Source organism: Balaenoptera physalus, assembly GCF_965194825.1.
Source record: "Balaenoptera physalus genome assembly, chromosome: 2".
NCBI lineage: Eukaryota > Metazoa > Chordata > Mammalia > Artiodactyla > Balaenopteridae > Balaenoptera > Balaenoptera physalus.
Genome location: NC_138883.1, coordinates 109,101,075 through 109,127,179, shown reverse-complemented (window position 1 = coordinate 109,127,179; position 26,105 = coordinate 109,101,075). Strand labels below are relative to the sequence as shown.

Here is a 26,105-nt window from a genome sequence, read left to right as displayed (position 1 = left end):
AGCATCCACTCTAGAGAAGCTGGGCCTGTCAAAATCTGTTGGCTGAAAGGGACAGTCTGCCACAGGCCCAAAGACACACTGGATGGACAGGGTAGCCCACTTTGGGTCTCATCTGCAGTCCAGAGTAGAGCTCTCACCCATGCTGGTTTTTCCTTGCTGATTAAGAAGGGTGGGTAATTTGGACTTCCAGCTGACGTAGGCATGAACTGGCATCTCCACCCCACCTCTGTCCCTATATCCAGGTTAACTTTATAGCTGGCCAGGATCTGGACCTGTAGTGAAGATTCAGCTTTGCTTTAGGCCATTCCAGAGAAAGCCGTGTCATCCATCCTTCAGTGTTCATGGTTTGGGAAACTAGTGGTTTGGATGAGAGGCTTCTCTCAGCCTGAAGACAGAGGAGGCAAACACCACCCCCGCCCCTGCCAAAAAAAAAAAAAAAAGCAACAAATTTGACAACGTTTAAAGAAAGGGGTAACTGATTGGGAAGTAAATATGACAGTTTTAATCCTTATTACCCTATATATTGCTGAGAGGAAAATGAGTACCTCAATGGATAAAGAAGCAAAGAATAATAGACAGATAACACACACACACACATAATCATATCAAATTAGCTTGTTCCCCCTCATCCCTGACCTCACTGTTTTATATTCACAGACATTTTTACAATAAAAGGCAAAAAACACTTATCTCACAGATGTACATGTGAAAGTACATAGGTTAAAAATAGAATATAGAATCCAGGTGCCCCCTGTAAAACAAAAACAAACAAAAAAGTAGTATATTTAGGTATACACACACACATACAGTAAAGTATGTACACAAATATAGATAGACTCACCAGTGAGTACGTACTTTTGGCATGTATGTGTGGCACGTTGGGTAAGAAAAAAATGTGTGAAGGAAGGAAATCTGTGTATTAGAGAGTAGACAAAAGAGAGAGTAAGTAGGCAAAAAGATGGGGTTTAGCAAACTATGACCCCTAATTGGGTCCAGAGTTACATACTTTAATCAGAGTACTTGGCTAATGATTCTATTTTGACTGACTTGTGATTTGACAGCAGAGTACTGTTGACTTCTGCTGTCGTTCTCCCCTACCCCCCTTTTAAAAAGTGTAGAGTGCACAGTTCAAATGACATTCTCATGCATTGCTCTTGACTTTGCAAATTGTTACAAATTCTCTAGAAAGTAATTTGATAAAGTTACAATCCTCTCTGATAGAATAATTTTACTTCTTGGAATCATAATAAAACAATCACAATAAAACAATCCAAGATACAGATTTACTTATGTGCATTAAACTGTCACAGTGCCATTTCTAGCAAAGTTTTAGAAATGATCCACCTATCCAGTTATAAGGGAATGGTTATGGATCCGCTCAAATCTTTTATCAAATAAACTAGGTTATAATAAAATGAATTGTAACGCATTTATTCAGTGGAATATTATCTAGCCACTTAAAATAATATTTAGGAAAACTTGTAGCAACCTGAAAATGTTTATGGTTGTATAGTAAAGAAATCACAATACAAAATTAGAAATACCTCATGATTTTCCTGAAGGGGAAGGGAAAATGAGAAAGTCAATGGGAGGAGATAATGCCAAAATATTAACAGAAGTAGTGTTGGAAGTTGTAGTATTGTGGGTAATATTTTTCCAAACTATTTTATAATGGAGTTATGTTACCTTATAATGAAATATACATTTAAATAGTAAAGGTATGAAAGAAATAAAAAAATAACTTAAGTAGTCAGTGAAATCATAACATACCTGCCCATCATAAATATTGACTATTTATTCAAATAATTCAATATTTATTTGAATAAATATTCAAATATTTTTAGAATATTTGAAAACTAAAATATGTGTTTCCTTTAGTTTCCCTTGTCTTTTCTGCTTCAGTGAATTCATAATCAATGTTGCTGTGTTGAATGAATTTTAAAGGTATGGGGAAAGTGATGGTTGAAAACCTAGATTTCCAGGGTGGAAAATGAGGTCATACCTAGTATCTGAGTAAAAGTACAGTGAATTTCAGTGTACTTTCAAGTGAAAAGTCATTAAACCCGGGTATGTAATTAGGAAATCTCATCTACAAAGCAGTAAGCTTCTCTTTGAAGAGTTGAGTCTTGAAAGCGTGTTTGATTTTTTTTTTTTTCTTTTAGGGTTTTTAGTATCCTATGGCTGCTAAGGGATTGAAATTCCCCACATCAGTGCATATTTTATACCTCCTTTCCAGCAGGATTCTGAATTCTAACTGGGTAGAATTCTTTCTGCACTGTGCACTGTGGGTAAATGGATTTCTAGTGTCTTTTCAGCCTTTACACTGTGTCTTAGTCTGTGGTCTCATTGCTTTGGTTCCATCTTCAGGGTTTTTTCCTTATGCTTTTTTTTTTTTTTTTTTAAGATTAATTCTTTACAAGTTTTGAGATCAGCCAAAGAAGAAACTAAAATCTCTCCTTGAGAGAGATTGAAAGGTATTAAGTTTAGGGACAGCTAACCTTTCTTCAGCAATTTTGACTCGGTAAATCTAGCTAAGGACTTGCTACGTGAAAGTATGTCCTGGAGATACCAAGATAAGTAGGGAGTCCTTGTCCTCAAAGAACTGACAAGCAGATAAGCCAGGTAGCCAGATAACTTAATAACACAAGGCAGAACAGATAAGCAAATCACAATCTTTAGGGATTGGAAGGAGACTTTTCATCTAATCTGAGCATGACAAAGAATTTCATGAAAGAAGCTGCATTTGAAATGCTCTTGGAAGAATTGGGTGGAAATGAAAGAGACAGTCCAAGCAAAAAGGAAATATGAGCAACAACAAATTATCTAGTTCCATTTTGCTAAAATATATTCTGTGAATAAAGGAGACAAGGCTAGGGAAATAGGTTGGAGCCGTTCAATAAAGCTCCTGAAATGCTGGGCTACTGGAGAGTTAGTACTTAATTTCAGTAGGGAATAGGTACTAAAGGTATTTGAACAGAGGGGTGATAAGATCAAAACTTTGCTTTAGAAATCTTTCAGCATAGACGGTGGTAATAGCCTGGCAGCCAGCATGGAGACCAATAAGACAGTGAGTTCCCTTGAGAGGTAAAGGGGGTGCATATGGACTGTAGTGGTGAGAATGAAATAAAATTGAAAAATGATATAGGGATATAATCTATCAGAATTGGGAGCTCACATGTACGGCAGGGTTGAGGGAGAAGGATGGGTCAAAGCTGTTGCTGTGCGCTTCAGCTGAAGATGGCTGGCAAGCAGAGGATGGCTCTCAAAAGAAAACCTGAGAGATCTTTGGAGATGACATTGACGATAATGCTTGAAGCGCCTACTTATTCTGAGTAAATCTGCCCATCAATTGTGTGATAGAGGAGTGAGCCTGGGATTAACAGTCTTTGTTTAGTTATATACTTAGAGTAGGAGGAGAAGGATGAGGAGCTCAGAACTTGGTTTTAGCTGATCCCAAGCCTTAGGCTGCAGGACACTTAAGCTTTTGGGGGCCTCAGCTTCCACAAATGTAAGCCTTGTAAGGGCAGAGATTTTTGTTGTTTTGTTCACTGCTGTATCCCTAACCCCTGAAAGAATGTCTGGAATAGTAGGCACTCAGTAAATAATAGTTTGAATGATGAATGAATGAATCTGTCAAATGAGGAGTTTAGATGAAATCAGATATTTGTTTAAAATATAGATTTTTATTTAACCTTCCAAGAAAAGTAAATTTTAAACTTTTCTTCCTACTTGTTTTTTCTATTTCCACAAAGAGCCTTCCTGCCTTGTTTGGCAGCCAGAGTAGGGCTAGATTGCCTGCTCAAGGGGAAGGGTTTGAAAAAACACAGCAGGCTCTTGCTGCAAAGCAAGTTCAGGAGATTGTATTAGTTCTCCTCCATCACGGTGGGATTTTTCAGGGAAAATTTGCTTTGCTGGTCGACTGACCAGCATACTGAATTGAATACTGCATTGAATTGAGTATCATTTGGTTCCTAGATACAGTACTAGAGCCCAAACATGGTGGCCAGAGAACTGCATTTAAACTCACCTATATTGAATCTGTCTGGTATATTAATACCAGGTGCTTAAGAACAATTTCTTTGAACATTAATTTACCCAGCTAGAGAACTGTAATTCAGTCATGAGTTTGGGTAGAATAAATGTTCCTAAAAGCTAGATCCACTCAAAAGGATCCCAACGGGTTAGTCTTTTCTGTCATTTTACCCTTGGTATTTGTCCTTTCCCACTTCCAAAGATGGTCAATCTTGCCATGACTCAGGTTCCTCTTAAGGAATTCTGCATTACCATTCATCAGGAAGACGATGAAAACTTTACTAGTTCTTCCTGTTTCTACCCAGCAAAGCTTCCCTTGCATTCGCTGATCAAATTCGATCAGGAAGTAAGTCCTGCCACTATCCAGATAGCTCATATTAAAGTGCAGTACTGTCGAAGGTCTTACGCAGTGTGTTTGTTCGACATGCAACAAAATATATATAAATATAGCATATATAAATATAGCAAAATATATAAAAATTTATATATATATAAATATAGCATATATAAATATAGCAAAATATAAAAATTTATATATATATATAAATATAGCATATATAAATATAGCAAAATATATAAAAATTTGTATATATATATAAATATAGCATATTGCATTGATTAGCGTGTGCATGCAGCAGCACACTTCCTTTCAGAACCTCTAGCTTGTGACAGTCCTTACTCAGGTAGATGCTACACAAATATATACTACTGTGGTTCAGCAGTTTTGTTAGTTTCTCTTTTCTCCCATAGACCCCTTTTATTTGGTAGATTTTCTGTGGGCGTTTGAAGAAGGGGTACTTGGCCTAAAAGGTTAGGGAGAACAGATCTGTTTTGAGGTTGGAAAGAGTCATATTGGTGATCGAGAATTATTAAATTCTACCAGACATGGTATCCTACCCCTGATAATATTGAATCCTCAAGTATTACTTATTCATTTTTATAGGACCAGCATATGTTTAAGGGAAAGAATGTCATATTGAGTTCTGAAGAAGATATGCCCCAGTAAAAGAGTAGTTCAGATTTATTCTGTTTGTGTCTAGACTCCAAGGGATTAGATTTAAGTCCAGTAGCCTTAAAAAAAAAAAAAAAGAAAAGCTGATCAATTCTCCATTCCCTTCCTTTTACAGAGTACTTCTTTGTTTTCAGCGAGGTTCAGAGTTCGCTAGTTTAAGGAGCAGATGAGTTTGCTCAGCGATCACTTGCCTACTTCTGACCCGTGTGTGATTTCCTGACTTGCTGCCTGCTGTCTAGCAGGAGCTCAGGTGTGGAGATTGCACACTCACCCTGCCCCGCTCCAGCACAGAGCTCAGTGCAGAATGAGCTGTCCCTCCTCATTTCTGGGACCTTAATTCCAAGGGGGATATTGCAATAAGCAAGTGCAAAACTGAAGTACAATCCTTTTCTTAGCTGCTCCCACTCTGTGACCTAGTCTTTACTGCTCACCTCTGCTCCTAATTCTCTATTCCATATTAAAAGTTTTCTTCTGTCTGTATGCATTGTTCAGTATTTTGTATATCAGCATATACCCTGTGTTCTGAGGCACCTCCTTGTAGGAGGATGATTCCAGAGTAATCTTACCTAGATAAATCATCATTCCATAGAGGAGGTGTCTTATGCCATTTTGAGGAAGAATAGGGCAAGATTTGAGTAGAGAATTTCAAACCTCTAGGATGGTTCCTGTGATTTTTTTTCAGAGCTTCACAGAATTGATGCTGCTGTCTCTGTGGGCCTATATAGTATTGGGCTTGGAAATAATCCTTCCAGGTTCTTATCAGTGATTTTCAAATATCGCTGATATTTGATCAAGTCTGTAGAAAACAGGAACTCACTATTGGTACACCTGACAGACTGCATGTAACAATCCCTGTCTGGCAGAGGAAAATTGGTTCTATTTCATGAGCTTAATGGAGAAGTTTTTGATTTTGTTAAAGTATACACTTTAATAACTTTACCAACTTTTTTTCATTTCATACCTGAGGTCTAACACATAATATAGTATACTTAATATACTATATTAAAATTTTGTTTAATCTTGGAAGTGTGGTAAGACAGAATGTAATCGAGTGTATTTATTACTAACCTTTTGGTATTATTCAGTCTCTATTCTTGTTAATTACAGTTGAAGACTGTAATTATATAATGAGGCCTAGAAGACTGACATGAGAGGCCAAAATGTTCTGTATAGACGGCAACTTTTAAAATATTCTAAGAGCCATGAAGTAAAATGGATAAAATCCATTTTATAGATGCAATCAAAATTAATTTTTCAAAATAACTTTACATAAAGAGTAGGATTTGGTGATTTGTTTGTTACAACAGGAGGAAGATATTTGCCTGCCTTCTGCTTCAGAAAAGTAGCTTGATCTCCAATAAAAATTTGAGATAATTTTCAAGCCATAGATGGAAGTGGTTATCTGAGGTGTTTTCAGACTGTATTTTCTTGCCCTCCTGTTAGTGTCGTTCTCCCCATTGTCTGTCTGTGAATCGCTGCCAAATGATTGCTGGGAGAGACTTGCTTCCTCTGCCCTAGGCACATGTGGTGGTTTTGACTTTTTACACTAGGCTTCTATGTTTTCCCTTAACTATTTTTTGTAGCTTTGCCTTTGATTTATGTTCTGCTAGGTTGCTGCTTTTTTTATTTCCACGTTCACCTACTAGATAGTAAACTAAGCATTTCCACGCAGGTGATGCAATCACAACTGAAGATTTTAAAGCATTATCCCAAGGAGTTCCCACTACTTGAGATTCCTGCTCCTGCCTTTGGGGATTTACACACTTCATTTGGACCTTTGCCTTTCAAGTAATGCAGAGAGATTGGTTTTGTTGAATGACTCTTCTACCCATGGACGCTCCTGATTGCTTTTTAGATAGACAACGTTGCATGAATGATTTTTAAGAATGAAGGGTTTACATGCCGATCTCCTCTGCTGGTTTGCTTGGTATAACTGGCTCCTGTGCTGATTATGCCTAATCATAACCTCTGTGTATACAGCATTGCCTAGAGTACCTTTCAGGAACAGGTAGACTAGCAGAATTCTGTAGTTGTGAACATTCCTTGGTTTCATTTAGTTTCTAGGCACTCAGTTGCTTTCTAAAACTGGCAGATGAACACTTCTACTACATCAACCTCTAGATACCAGTCCAGGCCCTTAAATTCCAGAAAAGAATAGCCATAGAGTTTAGTATTATGGTGAAAGTAGTTCCCAAAGTAACAAACCAACAACCCCAGGTTCAGGTCTGTCCCTTGGTTTTGTTGCTTTCAGTGGATACAGAAGGCGTTGGAGAGCAGTAGAATGGTGCCATGTGTTCTTCACTTGTCACAGTGGAAGCATTTATGAAGCAATCTGGAATGCTAGCATTGTTTTTCTCTCCTCAGAAAATAAATAGAACATTGCTTTGAGGATGGAGATGGAGTGTAACTTCTGGGCCTTTGAAAAAATGTCTTGTTATTTTCATTTAGACAAAAATGTTAATTATTCCAACAAATTTCCTATTTAGCTAGAATGAATATAAACAAGTACACAGCCCAGGGAATCAGACAGTAGCATCAAGTCAGACTTCTGAGATGTATTTCAGTAAAACTAGAAATAATAGCTGATCCAGCTGTCCAGGGTTTTGTTAAGCTTGAAAGCATATGAGTGTTTTACATACGTATCATCTGCCCTAAAAACAAATGCAAAACAGAGAGTGTTCATGAGAGAAGTAATTGCACTGAACATGTATCATGGAACTCAAAACAGCACCAAATGACTTATAAATGTCTGGATATTTTTTAAGCATTTAAATTTTTTGAGAACAGACAATTCTATATAGTAGTTTAGGAGCTTAAACAGTCTACTTAAATACTACAAAAAACTCATAAAGTCCTAGAGAGAACTGAAGAGGCTATCACTAATAGATATTAGTTATAGATATTACTTATAATATTAGAAGAACAGATATATTCTCAAATCTCCAGTAGTGAGAATAAATGAGATTAAGTGCTCTGAGATATGGATATCTGTTTATAAAATAGTTATGATTATGTTATAAACCACAGTCTTATTTTGGAAAAATGAAATTTTTTGAACTTCTGAACTGAACTTCTGAACTTCTTGGCAGAATTAATTGGGGTGGGGAGATATTTTGAGTAGCTTTGATTCTCTCAAATGTGACTAGCAGTATAAAACTAAACTCCTCTTTTGTAAGAGTATATATAGCAAGCAAGTTAATATAGTTGCCTTCTTACAGAATATGCTCATTCCCTGAGGAATATCAGAAAACATGGTCAGGATCTTTTATAGTGCTGTTTCCCATGTCACCTCATATTCCATTACTTAAAGAAGATGAGTAAGTTGTAGCTGGTGTACGACGCTTTTTTTAAATGGGAAAAGCCTTTTTGATGATTTATAGATGAGCTTTAAACAACTCTTGTCAATGAGTTACAGAAGGGGGTGAGTGAAATGGAGCCTCAAATCACTACTACTTCGGTCTTCCTTTTCCTTTTTATAGAATACAACATTTATAGCTGTGAACATTTCTAATATTTATGGCATCCTTACTGGTTTTCGTGCAGAGCAGCGATATCACGTCCCAACCCCTGCTGCTGTTTATATCAGCAGCAGTTAAAATTTTACTTACTAATCCCTCATTGCTGCCTCTCCAACACCTCATTTTTCATTTTTGTAGAACCTTAGGACTGTTACAGCTGAGCATCATGATGCTAACACCTGCTCAGCCATCTGGCACAGGGGAAGCGGCACCTAAACAGATTCTTCAGAACAAATATCACATAGGAGCAAGATCAGAATAGTGTGAGATCTAAAAAAACAGGTAAAGAAGGAATGAAGAGAGCCTGAATGACAGCAAAGGTGAACGCAGAATCCAACGAGGTTTTGAATTGAAAGCCCTCCTTTTGCTGGGAAAAGATCTGCAGATCTGCCTTTTGCTTTCTCGAAGAAAATAGTTCCTAGTAGTCTTATCTAAACTTTTTCTAATTCCAGGCTAGAGGCTGTTAGCTAGAGGAATCTGAGAAACATTGTAGCCTTATTTTCCCCCATCTTTTCATATTCTTGACCTGTGAACCTGCTTTTGAAGAGATACTTTGTTCATCCTTTTAGATAAGAAAGCATATTCCAGCTACTGCTCATTTTATCTTAGTTGAAAGTCTTCTGGAAGTTTATGTTGAGGGTAGTGGGCTCCCTGTTCAAGGAAAAGGCTTATTACCTTGATTCCTAATGCTGTGAATTTTCTATATTGACTACTGTCTATTTAGATAGATAATTAGTGAAATGATTTGTAAGTATGATTATTCCTTTGTCCAACAATCCTAACTTTCTGAATTTGGTCTGCTTAGTGGCTACTGAAATTTTACTAATATGGAAGCTAAAAGGTGATTCCAGCTTTTGATAGTTTTTATTTTTTTTAACCTCCTCTTTTGGTGATTATTGTTTTTCTGTGTCTAGGCAAGGATGGTATGCTAGAGACAGTTATGTGTTGGCTCATTAGGCTGAAATGAATGTAGCCAAGCTATCTTTTTCTCAGTGCTTTGCAGCAGTTGTTCAAAATCCAAAACAAAAACAAAACCCTTAGGGACACTAATGTACTTGATTTTGATATTGCTTGCTGTTGCTTCACCTTTCCTTCCATATCTTGCTCTCATGCTTCCTAATGCCTGAGCAGACTGCATCGTCAGAGCGCCGAGGAGAGTGGGAAGTCCAGCCCAGCCGGCAGACCAATACCTCGTACCTGACGTCTCACTTGGCTGCAGACCGCCATGGGGGATCAGTGCAGGTACTTATGGCCTTTATTGCCTTTTCCTGGCCCTCCCAGCTTGGCTGGTAGAATTTGGCTTGTTTCTAAAACCCAAGTTCCTTTAGAATGGAAACTTACAGCAAGGCTGAGCTGCTTTTATAGTGAACTGAATATCTCTGTGCTGATTTTCTACCTAGGTGGACTTGTAAGACTCACTTGTTGAGATGATTCTGGGTTGTTGTCATTGACTAAGAAATATCTATATGACTTCTGATACTGATTCCTGGTTAAACTAATCCTACAACCTTGATCCACTCATGATAGACCATAAAATAATGTCAAGGTAGAAGTCTCTTAGTGTCAAGTCTGGGAACTGCAAAGAAATATTTAAAATAAGTATTTTGGGGATAGAGGACTGCATATGTAGCTCATTCCATGATGATATATGCCCTAGTACATAAGGTGAGATTGTTAATTGCTCCAACTCAACCGTTTATGAGTGGGAACCCAAGAAGTTGGGCTACTTCTTTTTTTCTCCCTGGAATAAGTGTGGTCTTAGAGAATTATTTCTGATTTCATTTGGACTCTTTTGAATCTCTATTCTCTCTTGTACTTAAGAACACCTTGCATCTCTTAACTTTTCATATATGTCACTATTTTAATAATCTTAACCTGAATATTTTTCTCATACTGGTAAGTGACACCACCAGTTGGGGCACACAGGTGAACCCAGAGCTACCAAATGTAAATTCTTTTTTTTTTTTTTTTTCCCAAATGTAAATTCTTATAAAGGAATAGGCAAGCCTTTTTCACACAGAAATGCATCTTGATAGGCTGATTGTTTAGGATATGCCTTTACATGGAGTGACTCACTGAAGATTGTGTTATTCACAGGAAGTTAGGAGACAGCTTTGTCCTCTAAACCAAAAATGATCTCATAGGTAAAAATGATGGATTGAACACACCCACTCCTGAAACAACACTAAAAAAATGATAAGGAGATTTTTTTTTTTAAGGTATAAATCCATATAAGAATGGAGAAAACAGAAGAGGAGGCCACAGCAATCGGCTGTTAGAAGCTGGATAGCAGATGGGCAATTATTAAATGACTTAGGAGTCCCGAGAAAACCAGATTCTGAACCAACACAGGGGAAAGCTTGAGAGCCTATTTATACTGGGGAATCCCCAAAAGCCTCAGAAATTGGCCTTCTATAAGGGGGAGGTGGGTGTGGAGGGGCATGTGCTAAAATAAAGATTGGTTTAAAGTCTGTTTGAGAAACCAGAGATCCCTAGATGTTCTCCTCCTTTCCAGCAAAGACCAAAGAGTTATTCTTTGGAGAGGGCAAAAAAGAGGGTCTCTGGATTAGGAGATACAAGGCACATTTGGGGACAGAATACCATACTGGAAAAGGGGAGATTAAATGAATGTGTGCATACTGACTGCCTGCTTTCCCCATTTAGTACTTCAGAATGCTGATAGTCAGGTATGTACCTTGCAGGCAGGAGATTGAGTCGGCTATGGGGAATCTAACCAGCCCCAAAGAAAACATCTGAGCCTACTGACAACAGGGTTTCCCTAATGAAATGGCCCAGCCAGATCATTCTGCAGTGAGATCCGTACTTAAAAGTCCCACCCCTGTACTCACAGTGCCAGTTAACTTTACGTTCTTCCACTTTTAAATATGAGCAAACACTCAGGGATTATCAGACTTCTGAGGAAAGCCTTTAATAAGATAGAGACCAAAACAAGCAATAACAGCAACAAAAAAATACCTTGTTATTAAAAACCTCAGAGATAGAAGATATTGCAACTGTGAAGCAAGGACAGCATGCTACCTTTAAAAGGAACATTCTAAGAGCAAACACACAAAAAAATAGCTCTCCAAAATTAAAAACATAGTAAACAAAAATTTAAAACTCAATAGTTTCAGTGTTTTATTTTTCTTTTCATAAGAAATATTCATGTTCTCAAGTTCTACATATATTAACATGTGTGCTCTGATGAATACAGCCTAAACAAACTGATAATAAGTTCAGTAATTTTCTTATGTTATCTGAGCAAAAAATAATGATACTGGTTATATTCTTCCTGTTGATGTTTGAAACAGTTGCTGCTTATAGAGCAATTTAAGACCAGGGATAATTACTAGTGCATCAGTTGAATGCTACATACATTCCTCAGATTAGAAATCCACAGCTAAAATTATCAAGTCATAAACAATGTATTTCATCACAACTTTATTAATAGTTTACACATGGCATGGAAGAAATGTTATTTCAAATTCATTTCTAAATAAAAATTTTGACAATTAAAAAAATAATAAAACTCAGAAAGTAGAGCAAAGAGAGATAAAAATAGTAGAAAACAGGGACTTCCCTGGTGGTCCAGTGGTAAAGAATCCGCCTTACAATGCAGGGGACGTGGGTTCGATCCCTGTTCAGGAAACTAAGATCCCACGTGCCAGGGCAACTAAGCCCGTATGCCACAACTACTGAGCTCGCGCAACTCAACTAGAGAACCTGTGTGCCGCAAACTACAGAGCCCACGTGCTCTGGAATCTGCGGGCCACAACTAGAGAGCCCACACACCCTGGAGCCTGCGCACCACAACTAGAGAAAGAAAAACCCGCATGCCACAACTAGAGAGAAGCCCGCATGCCGCAACAGAAGATCCCGCATGCCTCAATGAAGATCCCACATGCCACAACTAAGACCCAATGCGGTCAAAAATAAAAAATAAATAAGTAAGTAAGTAAATAATTTTTTTTAATTAAAAAAAAATAGTAGAAAACAACGTAAGATTCAAGGAGAGTCTGGAAGGTCCAATTTCTAAATAATGGGAGTTCCAGAGAGAGAACAGAGAAAGTGGAGGGGAGGAACCCGTTAACGAAATAATTTCCCGGAACTCATAAAGACTTGTTTCCAGATCAACAGGGCCCCCTAAGTGCCCAGCTTAATGGATAGTGGAACCACACCAAAGTATATCATTGTGAAATTCCAAAACACTGAAGACAAAGAGAAGATCCTTCAAGCTTCCAGAAAGAGAAAACAGTCACATGCAAATAAAGGATCAGGACTTAGTATAGCTTCAGATTTCTGAATGGCAATGCTGGAAGCTAGAAGGCAATGAACAATACCTTCAAAACTTCTGAGGGAAAATTATTTCCAACCTAGAATTCTGTGCTCATTCAAACTGTCAATCTGGTTGGAATATAGAATAAAGACATTTTCAGAAGTCTGTGGTCTCAGGAATTTTACATCTCATGTACCCTTATGAAGCTGTAGGAGGATGTGAGCTATGAAAATGAGTGAATAAACCAAGAAAAGAGTAAATATTGGATCCAGGAAACAAGAGATCCAGCATAGGAAAGAAGCAATATTGATATAATGGTAAAGATAGAAGGTCCCAGGATGACAGTTGTACTCCAGTAGAAGAGGACATCCTGTCCCAAACAGAGCTGGTCAGGAGGCCTTGAGAGCAATTTTACCAAAATGATGAAATGACTAGGATACTGATACATCAGAATATCTTGAAAGTAGATAAATGACAGAGTTTGGTTAGAATTAGTGATTAGCACAAAATTTACAAAAAGCTAAGTAAAAATAAATTTTAAAAGATCATGGGCTTCCCTGGTGGCGCAGTGGTTGAGAATCTGCCTGCTAATGCAGGGGACACGGGTTCGAGCCCTGGTCTGGGAAGATCCCACATGCCGCGGAGCGACTGGGCCCGTGAGCCACAACTGCTGAGCCTGCGTGTCTGGAGCCTGTGCTCCGCAGCAAGAGAGGCCACGATGGTGAGAGGCCCGTGCACCGCGATGAAGAGTGGCCCCCACTTGCCGCAACTAGAGAGAGCCCTAGTGCAGAAACAAAGACCCAACATAGCAATCAATCAATCAATCAGTCAATCAATCAATCAATAAATAAATATTAAAAAAAAATCATTAACTCCATGGAAAACAAGAAATTACACAGGAAGGAAAGATAACCATGGTATACTCCATGACATAGCCGTAAATAGCTTTTAATAGTCATAATATAAACGCTAAGGATTGATCTAATCTGAATTACAGTATAAACTTTAATGGCAGAATAGAAAGATGGAAAAGGTGAATATACTGCCTAAAAGTGACAAATCAAGATGCATGTTATTCAGAGATACGGAAGCAAAAAACAAAGGAATCAGCTATAAAGGAAGGGGAAATGGTGGAGTGTAGGAAAGAAATTATTGTTTTTCCTAAGAATCCTTGTAGAAATATTTGATTCTTTACACAATGTGCTTATATAACTGATAAAAATAAAACCTAACAATTAAAAAAAATATATAAACATATATATGCACACATATCAGTTTCTAATTATCTCATTTGCAAAAATTTGTATGTTTAATAATAGCCAATCCATCTACTACTGTTGAAATGTGAGTTATCACTATTATGGAGGGTAATTTGGCAATCCCTGTTAGAATCTTAAGTATCTACACTTTTTGATCCAGTGAATCCAGTTTCAGATAAATACCCCTCAAAAATGCACAGATCCTAAAGATACATGTTCTAGAACAATGCTGTTAAAAGAAATGAGTCTCATCTGTAATTTAAAATTGTCTAGTAATCACATTAAAAAATAAAAAGAAACAAGTGGAACTAACCTTAATAATATATTTAACCCAGTATATCTAAAATAGTTCAACATATAGTCACTATTAAAAATATTTGTGATATTTAACCTTTTTTTTTTACTAAGTCTTTGAAATCTAGTGTGTATTTTACACTTACAGAACATCTCAGTTCAGCATTAACTAAACAGATATAACACTTCCATACCATGGAGAGAGATAGATCTCTGGATGTCACGGAAAATGGCCAAGATATATTGTGGAAAAAGCAAGTGGTCCAGCAGTGTGTAAAATTTGGCCCTGTTTTTATTTTCACATATGTATGAAAAAATATATATGTCAGAGAGAATACACACACACATAAACACACATATACATTAGTGTATGCAGAGGAAAAAAAAGAATATAGGGTAGGGGTGGGAAAACACAACCAGTGGACCAAATCCCACCCTCTGCCTGTTTTTGTAATTAAAGTTTTATTAGAACACAACCACGCTCATTTGTTTACATACTGTCTGTGTCTGCTTTCATGCTGCAGTGGCAGAGTTGTGTAGTTTGGACACAGACTCCATACCCCACAAAGCCTAAAATATTTACTACTTGTCCTTTTATGTAAATAAATACTTTGCATACCCTTATTCTCAAGGAACATTTACCAGATTTCCCACTAGACACTTCCACGTGATGATGTCACTGGAAACTTGCACTTTTTATGCTGTCTTTTTTAATATTCTAATTTATTTTTTACAACAAACATGCTTGCTTTGTAATTAGAAAATAAAACAAAGATAAATAATAACTTCAAAAGGGAAATGCCTGAGTCAGGCATGTCTGGACAGTTTACTAGATTTGTGTTCCTAGAACATGGGTGTGCTTATTTGGACAATGTTTCCTGCTGTCCACTGTGACTAGTTGTCTTTAGATTAGAATTGGAGTCAACTAGAGTTTCTGGCAGCACTTTTGAAAAATACAACCTCCTTCAATTCCCTGGTAGAACTAAGTTCTGCCAGCTTCCTTGACACTTGGATAGGGGACAGGCAGTTGTGCCATTTCCCTAATATTATGTTAAGCTCTGCTGCTCCTCACTATATCTGTCTCTTTGATTTTAGCCCCAATTTTTGTAAACTCGTAAAGGCTGTGCTTTTTGCAAACCAAATCAGCAGTATCTTTCTAGCACAACAGATGCCCATATATTTTTGAGTTGTCTCACTTGCTAAAGTTAATGTGGTTGAACCGTGGTTGGCCTAACTGGATGACCTGAAGACACCATGGCCATGGTAGGGTGGGCAGAACGCCAGGATGAGAAGAGTTTGCTCTGATAAGGCGCATGGACACTCCCATTTCAACCTGTTTAATGGGCAGGTCCCCTACGGTTCTCATCCTTCCAGTATTTCCACAGATCTTCCACATGTGGAAGGCCTAAATTAAAAAAGACAGAATATTTTTCTCTATCAAAAAGATGACTCTAAAATTGTTTGAATTAAAACATGTAGGAAATATAAGGGCATAAGACTTAAGAATGACATTTAACGTTTAGCTAATATTTACTTTGCTCAAATCTTTATAACTTATAATTATATACAACTCTTATTAAGGTTAGTGTTATTACAGTTTTATAGATAGGGAAGCTGAAGTAGAGAATTACCAAATGCATTAGTTGTGAGAAGTAGCATTGGAATGTTGATTAGCAGCTAAAGTACTGCTTCCTTTGGTACACAGCTCTGATTTTTCTTCATGGTAACATTTTGAAAAATGGGGCTAATAACTCAAATCTCTGAGACTCTTAAAAGGGATGTTACCAATATTAAGGGCTAAAGTTCAAAATAGTACTTCACCTTAGTTTCTTTCATGAATAATCCTGTGTTAATTACTTTGGTCTTGTGTGATATAGCCAGAGGAATGTGAAATTAATATTAATAGTGATTGCAGCAAAATAAATTGTCAGTATTCCAGATATACAAATAACGCTTACTTTTTAATTAAGTTATTCTAAAATAATCAGTGGAAAAGTATAAAAATGATAGTTTCAAATACTAATAATTTGTTACATTCATTAGGTTCTTTACAGTTTTTCAAATTGCTTTCCTAAACATCATTCTATTTAACTACCATAGTAATTATAAGGTAAATAGGACCAAGGTGGTTATTGGCCTAATCTTACAGAATTAGAAACCAGGGCTCAAAGAGAATGTTGATGGTAGAGCTAGGCCTGGAATCCAGCTCTTGGGTCACCTACACTAGGTGTTTGTTCCACTGCACATCTAGGCAACTGTTCAGTGGTTTGACGAACTGTACCTTCAACCTGAAATAATTAAGTGGATGCTCTAGAGACCCAGATAAGTTGCCATTGATTCCCATGTATATTCTAGGTGCAGTTAAGTTTAAGGTTAGACAACTGGTGGTAAGGTTACCATTTGTGCCTGATTTGTTTGAGACCAGATACTCATGGATACAGACAAGATGTCTAGTCTGTAAAATGGGGATAACCTCTTCTTCCTTAGATTGCTCAAGGACATTGCTTGTGGGTCAAGCGGCAACATAGTAAGGAGAAATTAGAGAGTATGAGACATGCGAAACACTGTAAGCACGTGCTGTGACCCAGAGTCACCAAGTAATTCACAGTGGTGATGCCTACTGTCGCTTTGTTCACGTCAGTAGAGGCCAAGACATTTTATTTAACATCTTGTCTAGTTCCTGAATTGTTTACTAAAAAACTTACTGTGATTTCTCCTTTAACCCTTGTGCTCACAGAATGAATTTACCAGCATTATCACTAGTGTGCAGCCAGAATGTGCCCACAAGAAGCATATATAGGCTGAGGAAATTAACAGGACAACATTAGCATGACAGGCTGTGGTTTCTCCAGTCTGTAAACATCCTCTCCTCAACTTTTCATTTTTGCTTGTTTTCTCCCAACTTTTCATTTTGAAATTTTAAAATCTACAGCAAAGGGCTGGGGTGGGGGGGGGGGGTGCAGTGAGCCTGTGTGTATCCTTAACCTAGATTAACAAATGATTGATTTTTGCCATATTTGCCTTAACTCGGGAGGGGGGTGTTTTCTAAACTATTTGTAAGTACATTTTACCCCAAAATACTTCAGCCTGCATCTCCTAAGAATGAAGCCATTCTCTCATGTAACCAACAACACCATTGTCATATCTAAGAAAATTAATAATTCCATAATAGCTAATGTACAGTCATACCACATTTCCCCCAATTGTCTCCAAAATTAATTTTATAGTGTTCAGGATCTAATCAGGGTTCTTGCATTGTATTCGGTTGTTATGCCTCTTGTCTTTTTCAACCTCTTAGTCTCTTAATCTCTTTTAATCTGTAACAGTCACCTCTGTGTTTAAAAAAAAAAAAAAAAGATTTTTGAGGTATTTCTTTTTTGAAGAATCCAGGCTTGTTGTCATATAGAATGTCCTGCATTTTGGATTTGTCTGTTTTTTTCCATCATACTTAGATTCAGATAAAACTTTTTTTTTTGGCAAGAATACTGTATAGATAATGTTATGTAGTATTCATTATATCCTGTCAGGAGATAAATAAGGTTAGGTTGTTCCATTGATCAGAGATGCTATATTTGATCACTAGCAGAAACTTGGGTCTCCCATGGGTTAAGTCCAAGTTTAATATTGTATGTTTCCTTGACTAACTGTACAGCATTGTTTTAATTTTTTTAAAGCTTGTATAATTAATAAGAGTAATAAATAGTTCTGGTTTAGAAATAATGGTGGGCATAGACTTCTGGTAAGTAGCATTCACCTTGTCTACCCTTTCCTCAAAGACTCCTTATACTAAACATTTCCTTCCACCTTCCTCTTTATAAGTGTGCAGGAAATTTTTGCAAATTAACTGCTAATGAGGACCCCAGATCTAGAGGGAGATAAGAGTAAACATTTATGGAGGGAGAATAACAGTACTCTGAACGTTTATTGAGCCATTACCATGGACCATGGCACTGGGCTAAGCACTTTCTGTGGATGGTCTGCACAGTAACCCAGTTAGGTAAGCAGCATTGTTTGCCCGTTTTACAGATTAGGAAGCTCAGGCACAGAAAGAGTGAGATCTTGCCCAAGGACCCACAGCAAGTAAGTGGTGGAGCTAGGGCTCAGAGCCAGGGCTGAGTAAATCCAGAGCCCATTTCTCAGCTACTGCGCTGTGCTGCCTCCATTACTGTGCACCAGCTGTTGTACCACACACTGTCTCATGCATTTTCTTGTATAATTCTCACATCAGTCTGTAAGCAGCAGTCTCATATAGATGAAAAGTTACTTACCCGAGGGCGTGTGGTATCTGAACCATTTATCCTATTTTGTGGTTCTCTCCCATGTTTCAGCCAAGGTCTTTAACAGCAGAGTGGTTTGTCCAGCGGGGTCCCTTTTCCCACTTCCCAGCACCCACATAAACAGGAGTCATGTGCTGGAAATGAAACCAGGTGACAGAAGCAGCTGCACAAGCAAGAGAAGCCTGATTGGTTCCACCTAACCAGATGACAGGAGTGAGAGCCTTCAGTTACAATTCGGGGACCGTCAGTGAGAAATGGGATGACACTGAACCTGGAATAAAGGTTGTTGAAATAAGACTGGTCTTCCAAGGGAAAGTGTTTCCTTACTGTCTGCCGTCTCACCAGAGAGGATGTGGCAGTCTTAGTTGAGTAACTTCAAACCGATGGTCCAAAGCCATGAAGAAATTTCTGAAGGAAAGTGTGATTGCTTATAGTTTTTGATGCTCACTATTGATTTCCTTGTTAGAATTTTTTTTAACATCATCACTGAGTCTGTATATAATTATAGCATAATAAACTGAGAGGAATAGAATTAAAGACAGTAATATGACCAAAAAGTTTATACGATTTTTGTGAGGATTAAATTGATACACACACACACACACACCACAATGTAGCAGAGTTCCTAACACAGAGTAGGCATTCAGTATGGAAGTTATCATCATTATGTAATTAACTCATTGAGTTTTGTGCTCTCACATGATATGGGTCTGGGAACATTCCCTAAGTGAGGACATTTAGCCCCCCAACCCAGGAAAACAAACATCCCAAACACTGCCTGGCTGCTACCTAAGCTGGCGACCAGGTCTCCGCTAGGGACCCTCTGCCTCACTGGCACGAGGCTCCCATTGCCTTGGTGTCCGTCACACTCTGTCCTTCTGTTTCAGGTGGTTAGCTCAACCAACGGAGAGCTGAATGTCGATGACCCCACGGGAGCCCACTCCAACGCACCGATCACAGCTCACGCCGAGGTGGAGGTAGTGGAGGAAGCGAAGTACGTTCATCTTTCAAGGGGGCTCTTGAGTTATAGGTTGAAAAACCTTTTCTCTGTCTCTTCCTGTCGTGTGCTGCTCATTTCAGACTGGATACCTCATGCTTGTGCCCACAGCTTTCTTCCTTTGACCATTTTATTTTTTTGCATGGTACCTTAAGGCTGCTGCTGCCCTTCTTTAGCTGTGATTTCTGAGAGGACAGTCACATTTTTAGTCCACATGGATGAAAAGACATAGTGAACTAAAAGAATCATGGTATGAGAGCTACAGCAGATAGCAGTCCTGAGCCTCTTGGGGCCCTGGAGCCTCTTGCTCCCTAAGGGACACAGAGAAGAATCTGCTTGTCTAAACCATGGGCCATGCTGAACAGCATTTGATTTCTGGTTCTTGGCTAACCACTTTGCATCTATAGTCCTAGACAAGGGTCTCAGAGCCCTTTTGTTCTCACTTAAATGATTCTGAATTCAGAGAGACTCAAGATAAGTCAGTCAAGAAGAATAGTTTCTGCATCTGTTGAATGAAAGAGTCTTGGGATGGAGAGGAAATCACACTCATCCCAAGAGGGTGAGGAGGTTACCCCACTCCCTTTTCTGCTTCTCTTGCATGTTAGTGTCTTGCCCTGCCCATACCACCAGCCCCTTGGTGCTCTCTGCATGGTCTGTGTTTAAACTCTTAGAAAATGGGGTAGAAGGTGAAATAACTGCTGATTCTGCTGCAAAAGCAGCATTTCTATCACTTCTTTCCCTTTTTGCCCCATCCCAAATTCAGGTCCAGATTTAAACTCCAAGGCAACATGAGGTAGGGAGAGAGAAGTCCTTCACAAATCAGTAACCGCTGCCACCCCTGATATGGATGCCTTTTCTTATAAACCCTTTGCGAACATCCAGGCTATCCCAGTATCTTGTTTTCAGAAGCAGGCAACATATTTATAGTGATATTGTGCCTTAAGTGATCTCTTGAACCCCCAACTAGCCTAAGTCCAAACCAGAACATGCTTATGCCTCAGTAAAAGGTAGTAAGAGGCTAGTCAAGATCTGCGTTCTTCCGGATACACCTTTTCATGGTTGTCCCCCTGCCCACTCCTCTGCTCTGCTGCCCATCTATTTGATGAGCTCACTTTTCTTTCAAGAGGTCCTTTCCTTTAAAAGCCAGGACTTGAGGATTCCTACCCAGTAGATAAAAAGCAACCAAGGGTGACTTGGACTGTCTCTTGTTGAGTCCCTACTGACTGCAGGCAGCTTCAGATGCTCCTCTCCTGGTTAGTGTAAGGCCCGAATACATAAGGAGGACAAGGGAGTGGGGGTCAGTGCCAGGAGGAGACCATTTTTAGTAAAAGGAAACATGCTGCCTATTCTCAGGGGCTTTGGAAGTTTTAATGGTGCTCACAGTTTTTCAGTTTCCATGACAAAACTTCATTCTCCCAAATAAACAGTGTGGTACTCCTACCCTCTGAGTTCTCAACCTTGGCTGCCCTTTGGAGTCTCCTGGGGCATGTTAGAAAATACAAATGCCTGAATCCTGGCTCCAGAGATTCTGGTTTAACTTATCACGGATGTGGCCTGAGCATCAGGAGTTTTTAAAGTTCTGGTGATTCAAATATGTCTCTGAGGTTGGGAACCACTGTACTGGGTCTGATGGCAATGTTTGTGGTCTGATCCAAACATTGTCTGGGCTTGAAAGATGGCTGCGCCCGTTCCCATCCCCACCTCACTCCCAGTTCACCGTTGCGGCTATTACTTTGAAGGCCAGAAGTTGAGCTCTGGATTTCATACTATACTTTGAATACCAGGATTGAATGGGCTTTATTAGTCTTATAATATGCCCTATACAGAATTATCTTTGAACCCATTTATCTCATTTCATTTTGGTAAATGTGTACACTAATTGTGTATGTGAGTGTGGTGTTGTGTTCTGTGTATAAGGTAGGGGACCATTCACATACACAGATTTCAATCTGGTGTGTTCTGTTCTGGTATAATCTAAATTCTAGATGTAAAGAGAATTTAAAGTCTCCCCATTTAGCAAAGACCACTGTGCCAGGTTTGAGCCTTCTGAAAGATGTGGAAACCAGAGAGGAGCAATCGTATTTGACCAAATGTCATCCAGAAGCTCATGGCTTAGGACATTTTGTGTGGCATTTCCCCCGGTGATTTCATGAGCTACCAATCCATGTTGTCCGGGGAACTGTCAGGGCACAGCCATGTGTTTTTCCTCTTGGCCTTCTATGTATTGGTTGGGGGCGGGGGAGCCATGTGTCCATCTGCTTGATCACTTTCATGGGAAGAAGTCACAGCTAGAGAAGCACAGGGCATCATCCCACGCAACTCCTCATTGCACACAGCTGTGATGCCATTTGTCCATGCAGCCTGCTTGTGGAAAAAAGGGGGCTGTTGCCTACATTAAGATTCAGCTAGAGTACTGGGGAAACAGTGTGGAAACCTTCACTTCCCAGCTTTTGATTTTGGGTTCCTCAGCCAGCTTGTTTCGTGTAAAGGAAGAGAGAAATAACAGGGTCTCGTTTTTTGTTCTGTAAACAAAATAAACATCTAACTTACCCCTTTCTCTAGATATAGGACACACGTCCTTGTTTAAGGGTGATTGGAAGGGTAGTGAGGCAAGGCAAAGCTTTTTGGCTGATTTTTGTTATGGTAAGAACGCAGGAATTTTTGGTTATCCACTGACTTTAGCTACAACTTAGCAAGTGTGGACCTCATTTTCTCTGAGAATTAACAAGAATGGGACTTAGGCCTTTTTCTGGCAGTTACACCTTAATCCGAGCAGGGACCCTCCTCGCTCATCACCTCCTAATAAGATAAAGTGTCTCTTAAGCTGGTTTTCCCCTCTAGAGGAAGAGCTAACTGCCGGCTGCTTTGGTCAGGCATGTTGGTCTTAGAGAAAGGCTAGGGACTTCTCTTTCCCTCAGAATATTTGGGAGGTTAGCTTAACAAATTGCACGGTAAGACTTCATGTGGGAACCAAAATGGTTTGGCCTTGGTGCCCGATTGAATTCTTACAGGCAGGATCATACGCTCTTTGTCCTGCTACCTTCCTGGAAGTTGCCCAGGAAAGCCCACTCTTGGGGCTCCCACCAACTCTTTCTGTTTTGCCTTAGCCCTCACTGAGATCCAGCTCCCACCTCGATGCTTCTATCAGGCACCTGCCCCCTCCACTTTAGTGTGGGGACCAAGTGGCCTGGGCCTACTCACCCTGCCTTGACAGAGGAAGAAACTAAACACAGACACATACTGCATGTTTGCATGGCTCACAGGGAGTCGCTTCCATCTCACCTCTGTGGACTAATATCTCTATTTCTCTCTCTTCCTTTCTGTGTTTTTCTCTTTACACACTCTGTAGCTGCCTGAAAATGCTCAACCTGTGGTGAGTCCCTCTCTCCGGTCCACATGCTAGGGGAGCGGACCAGGCTAGATTGGGATTGGCAAAGCCAAACAAAATGCCTCAGGAACACTCAGTGGCTCCCGTATGCCACCTTGTGCCATACCCACCCAGACTGGGGAACTAGATCCACAAGGTGGGGATGGGCAGGCCTGTACCCAGCAATTAATCTGTTCCTTTTTTCCTTCCAAACCCACCACATTGCAGCCTCCTCCTGTCAGAACAATATCCCACAGTATCCAAAATTGTCTCTTCATTTTTCGCTGAGTGAATTTTTTCTCAAATTAATACGGCTAGATATTATCAGGCAGAGAGGGACAGAGGTAAGAAGACCAGATTACTGTACCAGTTGTATAATCAGAATCTAATTATTCCTCACAACTCCAAGGACAGTTGTCGCCAGATAATCTCACATTCTGTGGCTCGGTCTCTAACCTTAAAATTAGCAGCTTTGGAAAAATCTGTGACTTTTCTTTTTGGTTCAGCTGGTTCTTCCATATGTAGAATATGAGTATCTCCAAATAAGCTGCTTCTTGGGGGAGAGATGGACATTTTGTTGTTGTTGTTGTTGTTTTGAATTTTTTGTTTGTTTTTCACTTATTGTCTTTTTTTTTTCCTTTTCTTTTCTTTTCCCTTCTTATAAGAGCATATAGTGGGCCAAGGGCCAACTTGGCTTGTGAGACACTGGAGTCTCTCTCCCACTCCTGGAGAAGGTCCCTTGAATGCACTTTTGGGGCAGCATGCGGGTCTTGAAGGGGAAGCCCTGGCGGCTCCACGTTGGGCGGGGCGTGTTCTCACTGTAAGGCAGTGCCCTCCCCGCCTCGCTTCCTGGGCATTGCCTGTGAGCTCCAGGTGCTCATGAGCTGATTGGTCTGCTGTGGTCTGGAGCCAGAATCTCCTACACTACACGTGTGGGATAATATTCCGTGTGGTGATAACAGTCTGCTGGCCTCTGTGACTACCTTGTTTCTATTGGTCTTCAGTAACTGAGTTGGGCACCGGTTTCTGTACCCTAACTGTCTAAGCCAAGTTGCCTACAGGGTTTCCCAAGGGACAGAGATGTATTGAAGATAACAATTGGGTTTTATGGAGATAGAATTTATAGTATTACAGTATCAAGGAGTACATTTGGCCTATTTATTTAGCAAACATGTGTCTGTGTAATCTGACATCATTGTGGTCTGTTTTTTCCTGTGGGATGTCAGTCACATGATCCTGACTGCAAATACAGGGCCTACTTTGTGCTCATCCACTCTGTGCTTGGAACTCTAGGGGGTCTCAAGGCCTTCCCCAAAGAGCTTAGATACAATCTACCTGGAGAGATAAGACATGCATGCTTGAAAGGACACTTTTATGGTATTGTCCCTTGAGAGGACAGTGTTGACAGGGATGGTTAAGGAAGACTTGATGGATACTGTGGGGCTTAAACAAGGCATTAGAGCAAGGGAAGAATCACTTGCCTTCAGTCTCTTCTGAGAGTAAGACATCTGTATGGAGTCAGTCAGTGGGCTTGGTCTGGGGTCTGACCAAGTTTAACAGGTCCTATTGCTGGTAGTCACCACAGAAACCAAAGAGTTGATTGTGGAGCCCGTTTCCTCGTGGGTAGAATTATTAAAAGCTTCTGCTACTGCTGAAGTTTTAACTACAGTAAGTAGCAAAAATTAAGGCTCTAAGCCACAGCTCACACTCTCCTCCAGTCAGGTGAATTCAGCTTTGCACATCAGGTTATGATATGCTTATAAGTAGATATTAATTCTTATGACTTGCCTTGGAGGAGGTAAAAGAGAAATTGTATCATTTGAAACGGACCAAAACAGTATTTCAAACTTTTTAATGATTGTTCTTAACTTAAAAACACAAAATCATCATCTTAGCATCCTCCAAAAAGCATAAGAATAAAAAGTGACTTAAATGTTAGTGATCCCTCTGAAAATCATGGTTAACAGGGAACAGGTAGCTAGCTCTATTGAAGTACTGGTACTCCCATGAGATTTAATTCACCTTATTTAATAATTTCTGGACATTCAGCTTGAAAAAATGCCTGTTTTCTAAAGCATATGTACAAAAAAATGACCTTTTTAAAAAATCCTTCCCCAGGGATTCCCTTAAGGACTGAAAACAGTCAAAAGTGCTGGTCATTTTTATTTAAAAGAATTTATTCAGCCTCTAAATACAAAGGACACTTTGTTTAGTGACTATGTTGACACCCATTAATAGTACATCACATATGTCATTATACTCTTAGAAAATCTTTTTTAAGACTCTCTTAAGGAGCTCCTATTGCCAATATCTCCATGTTTAATTCATTCAGTTATGGTTAAAGCCCATCATTTTGTCTGTGTAAACATCTATTTCTGCATTCTAAGAAGACACTTTCTCCAAATTTTTGATAACTAGTCCATCGGGTGTGGGAATACAAAGGGGTCTGACTAAAAAAGGGGGGAATCTTAGCTACAGTGGAGGACTTAGGGGTATGCGGAAGTAAGCAACAGCTCTTTATTTCTGTATGAATATTTTTGACATTAAACCCAGAAGGATTAGGCAAAAGACCCAAAGATAGTTTCTGAGAAAAGCTTTCCTTTCAAGGATCCAGCAAGTCTGAGTGACACTTTCAGTTTACTCCCCTCCATCACATGGCACCTTTGACCCATCCGCCACTTTCTGCCCCTCACGTTCTCATTTCCCATGTGTCAGCTTCCTGGAAAGGACATATCTTTTGCACCAGCCATGCCACAGCCCTCATCACCCCCTTCTGGAATAGTCGCTGCCTGAGCAAGAGGGGCTTCCTGTTCCAAAGACAGCAGTACGGAGCGGGTACCCAAGCTAAAGGCTGTGGCAGAGCTGTGGCTGTTGAAGGCATCAGGCCCCAGCCCCACCTTAAGCAGGATCAGTCCTTGAACCCAGTCTGGCACAGCAGCAGCCTCGGGAAGCTACGTTGAGGAGGACCCTGCAACCCGATGCTTCCTGGTGATCAACTGTGGCATTGATCCTCTCCAAATGAAGAGTAGGCTGTGCTGATTTCAGTTAAAAGATCTGGGCTCACACAGTTATT

General features: G+C 39.5%; 1 protein-coding gene across 7 annotated transcripts in view; it reads left to right on the top strand.

The window, feature by feature from the left end:
- Window positions 1–26,105, top strand: part of CSNK1G1 (casein kinase 1 gamma 1) — a 193,129-nt gene that overhangs the window by 160,404 nt on the left and 6,620 nt on the right. For 5 of the 7 annotated variants that reach the window (XR_014258984.1, XM_082447393.1, XM_082447388.1 and 2 more), the window contains 2 exons: window positions 9,694–9,804; window positions 19,556–19,662. Coding sequence is in view for 6 of the 7 variants with exons in the window: in XM_082447393.1 (XP_082303519.1) it covers window positions 9,694–9,804; window positions 19,556–19,662 (218 nt within the window). In the remaining variant the exon portion in view is untranslated. Of the gene's footprint in view, window positions 1–6,716; window positions 6,833–9,693; window positions 9,805–19,555; window positions 19,663–26,105 lie in introns of those variants that run through there. The other 2 variants (XM_082447391.1, XM_082447392.1) reach the window with 2 other exon arrangements.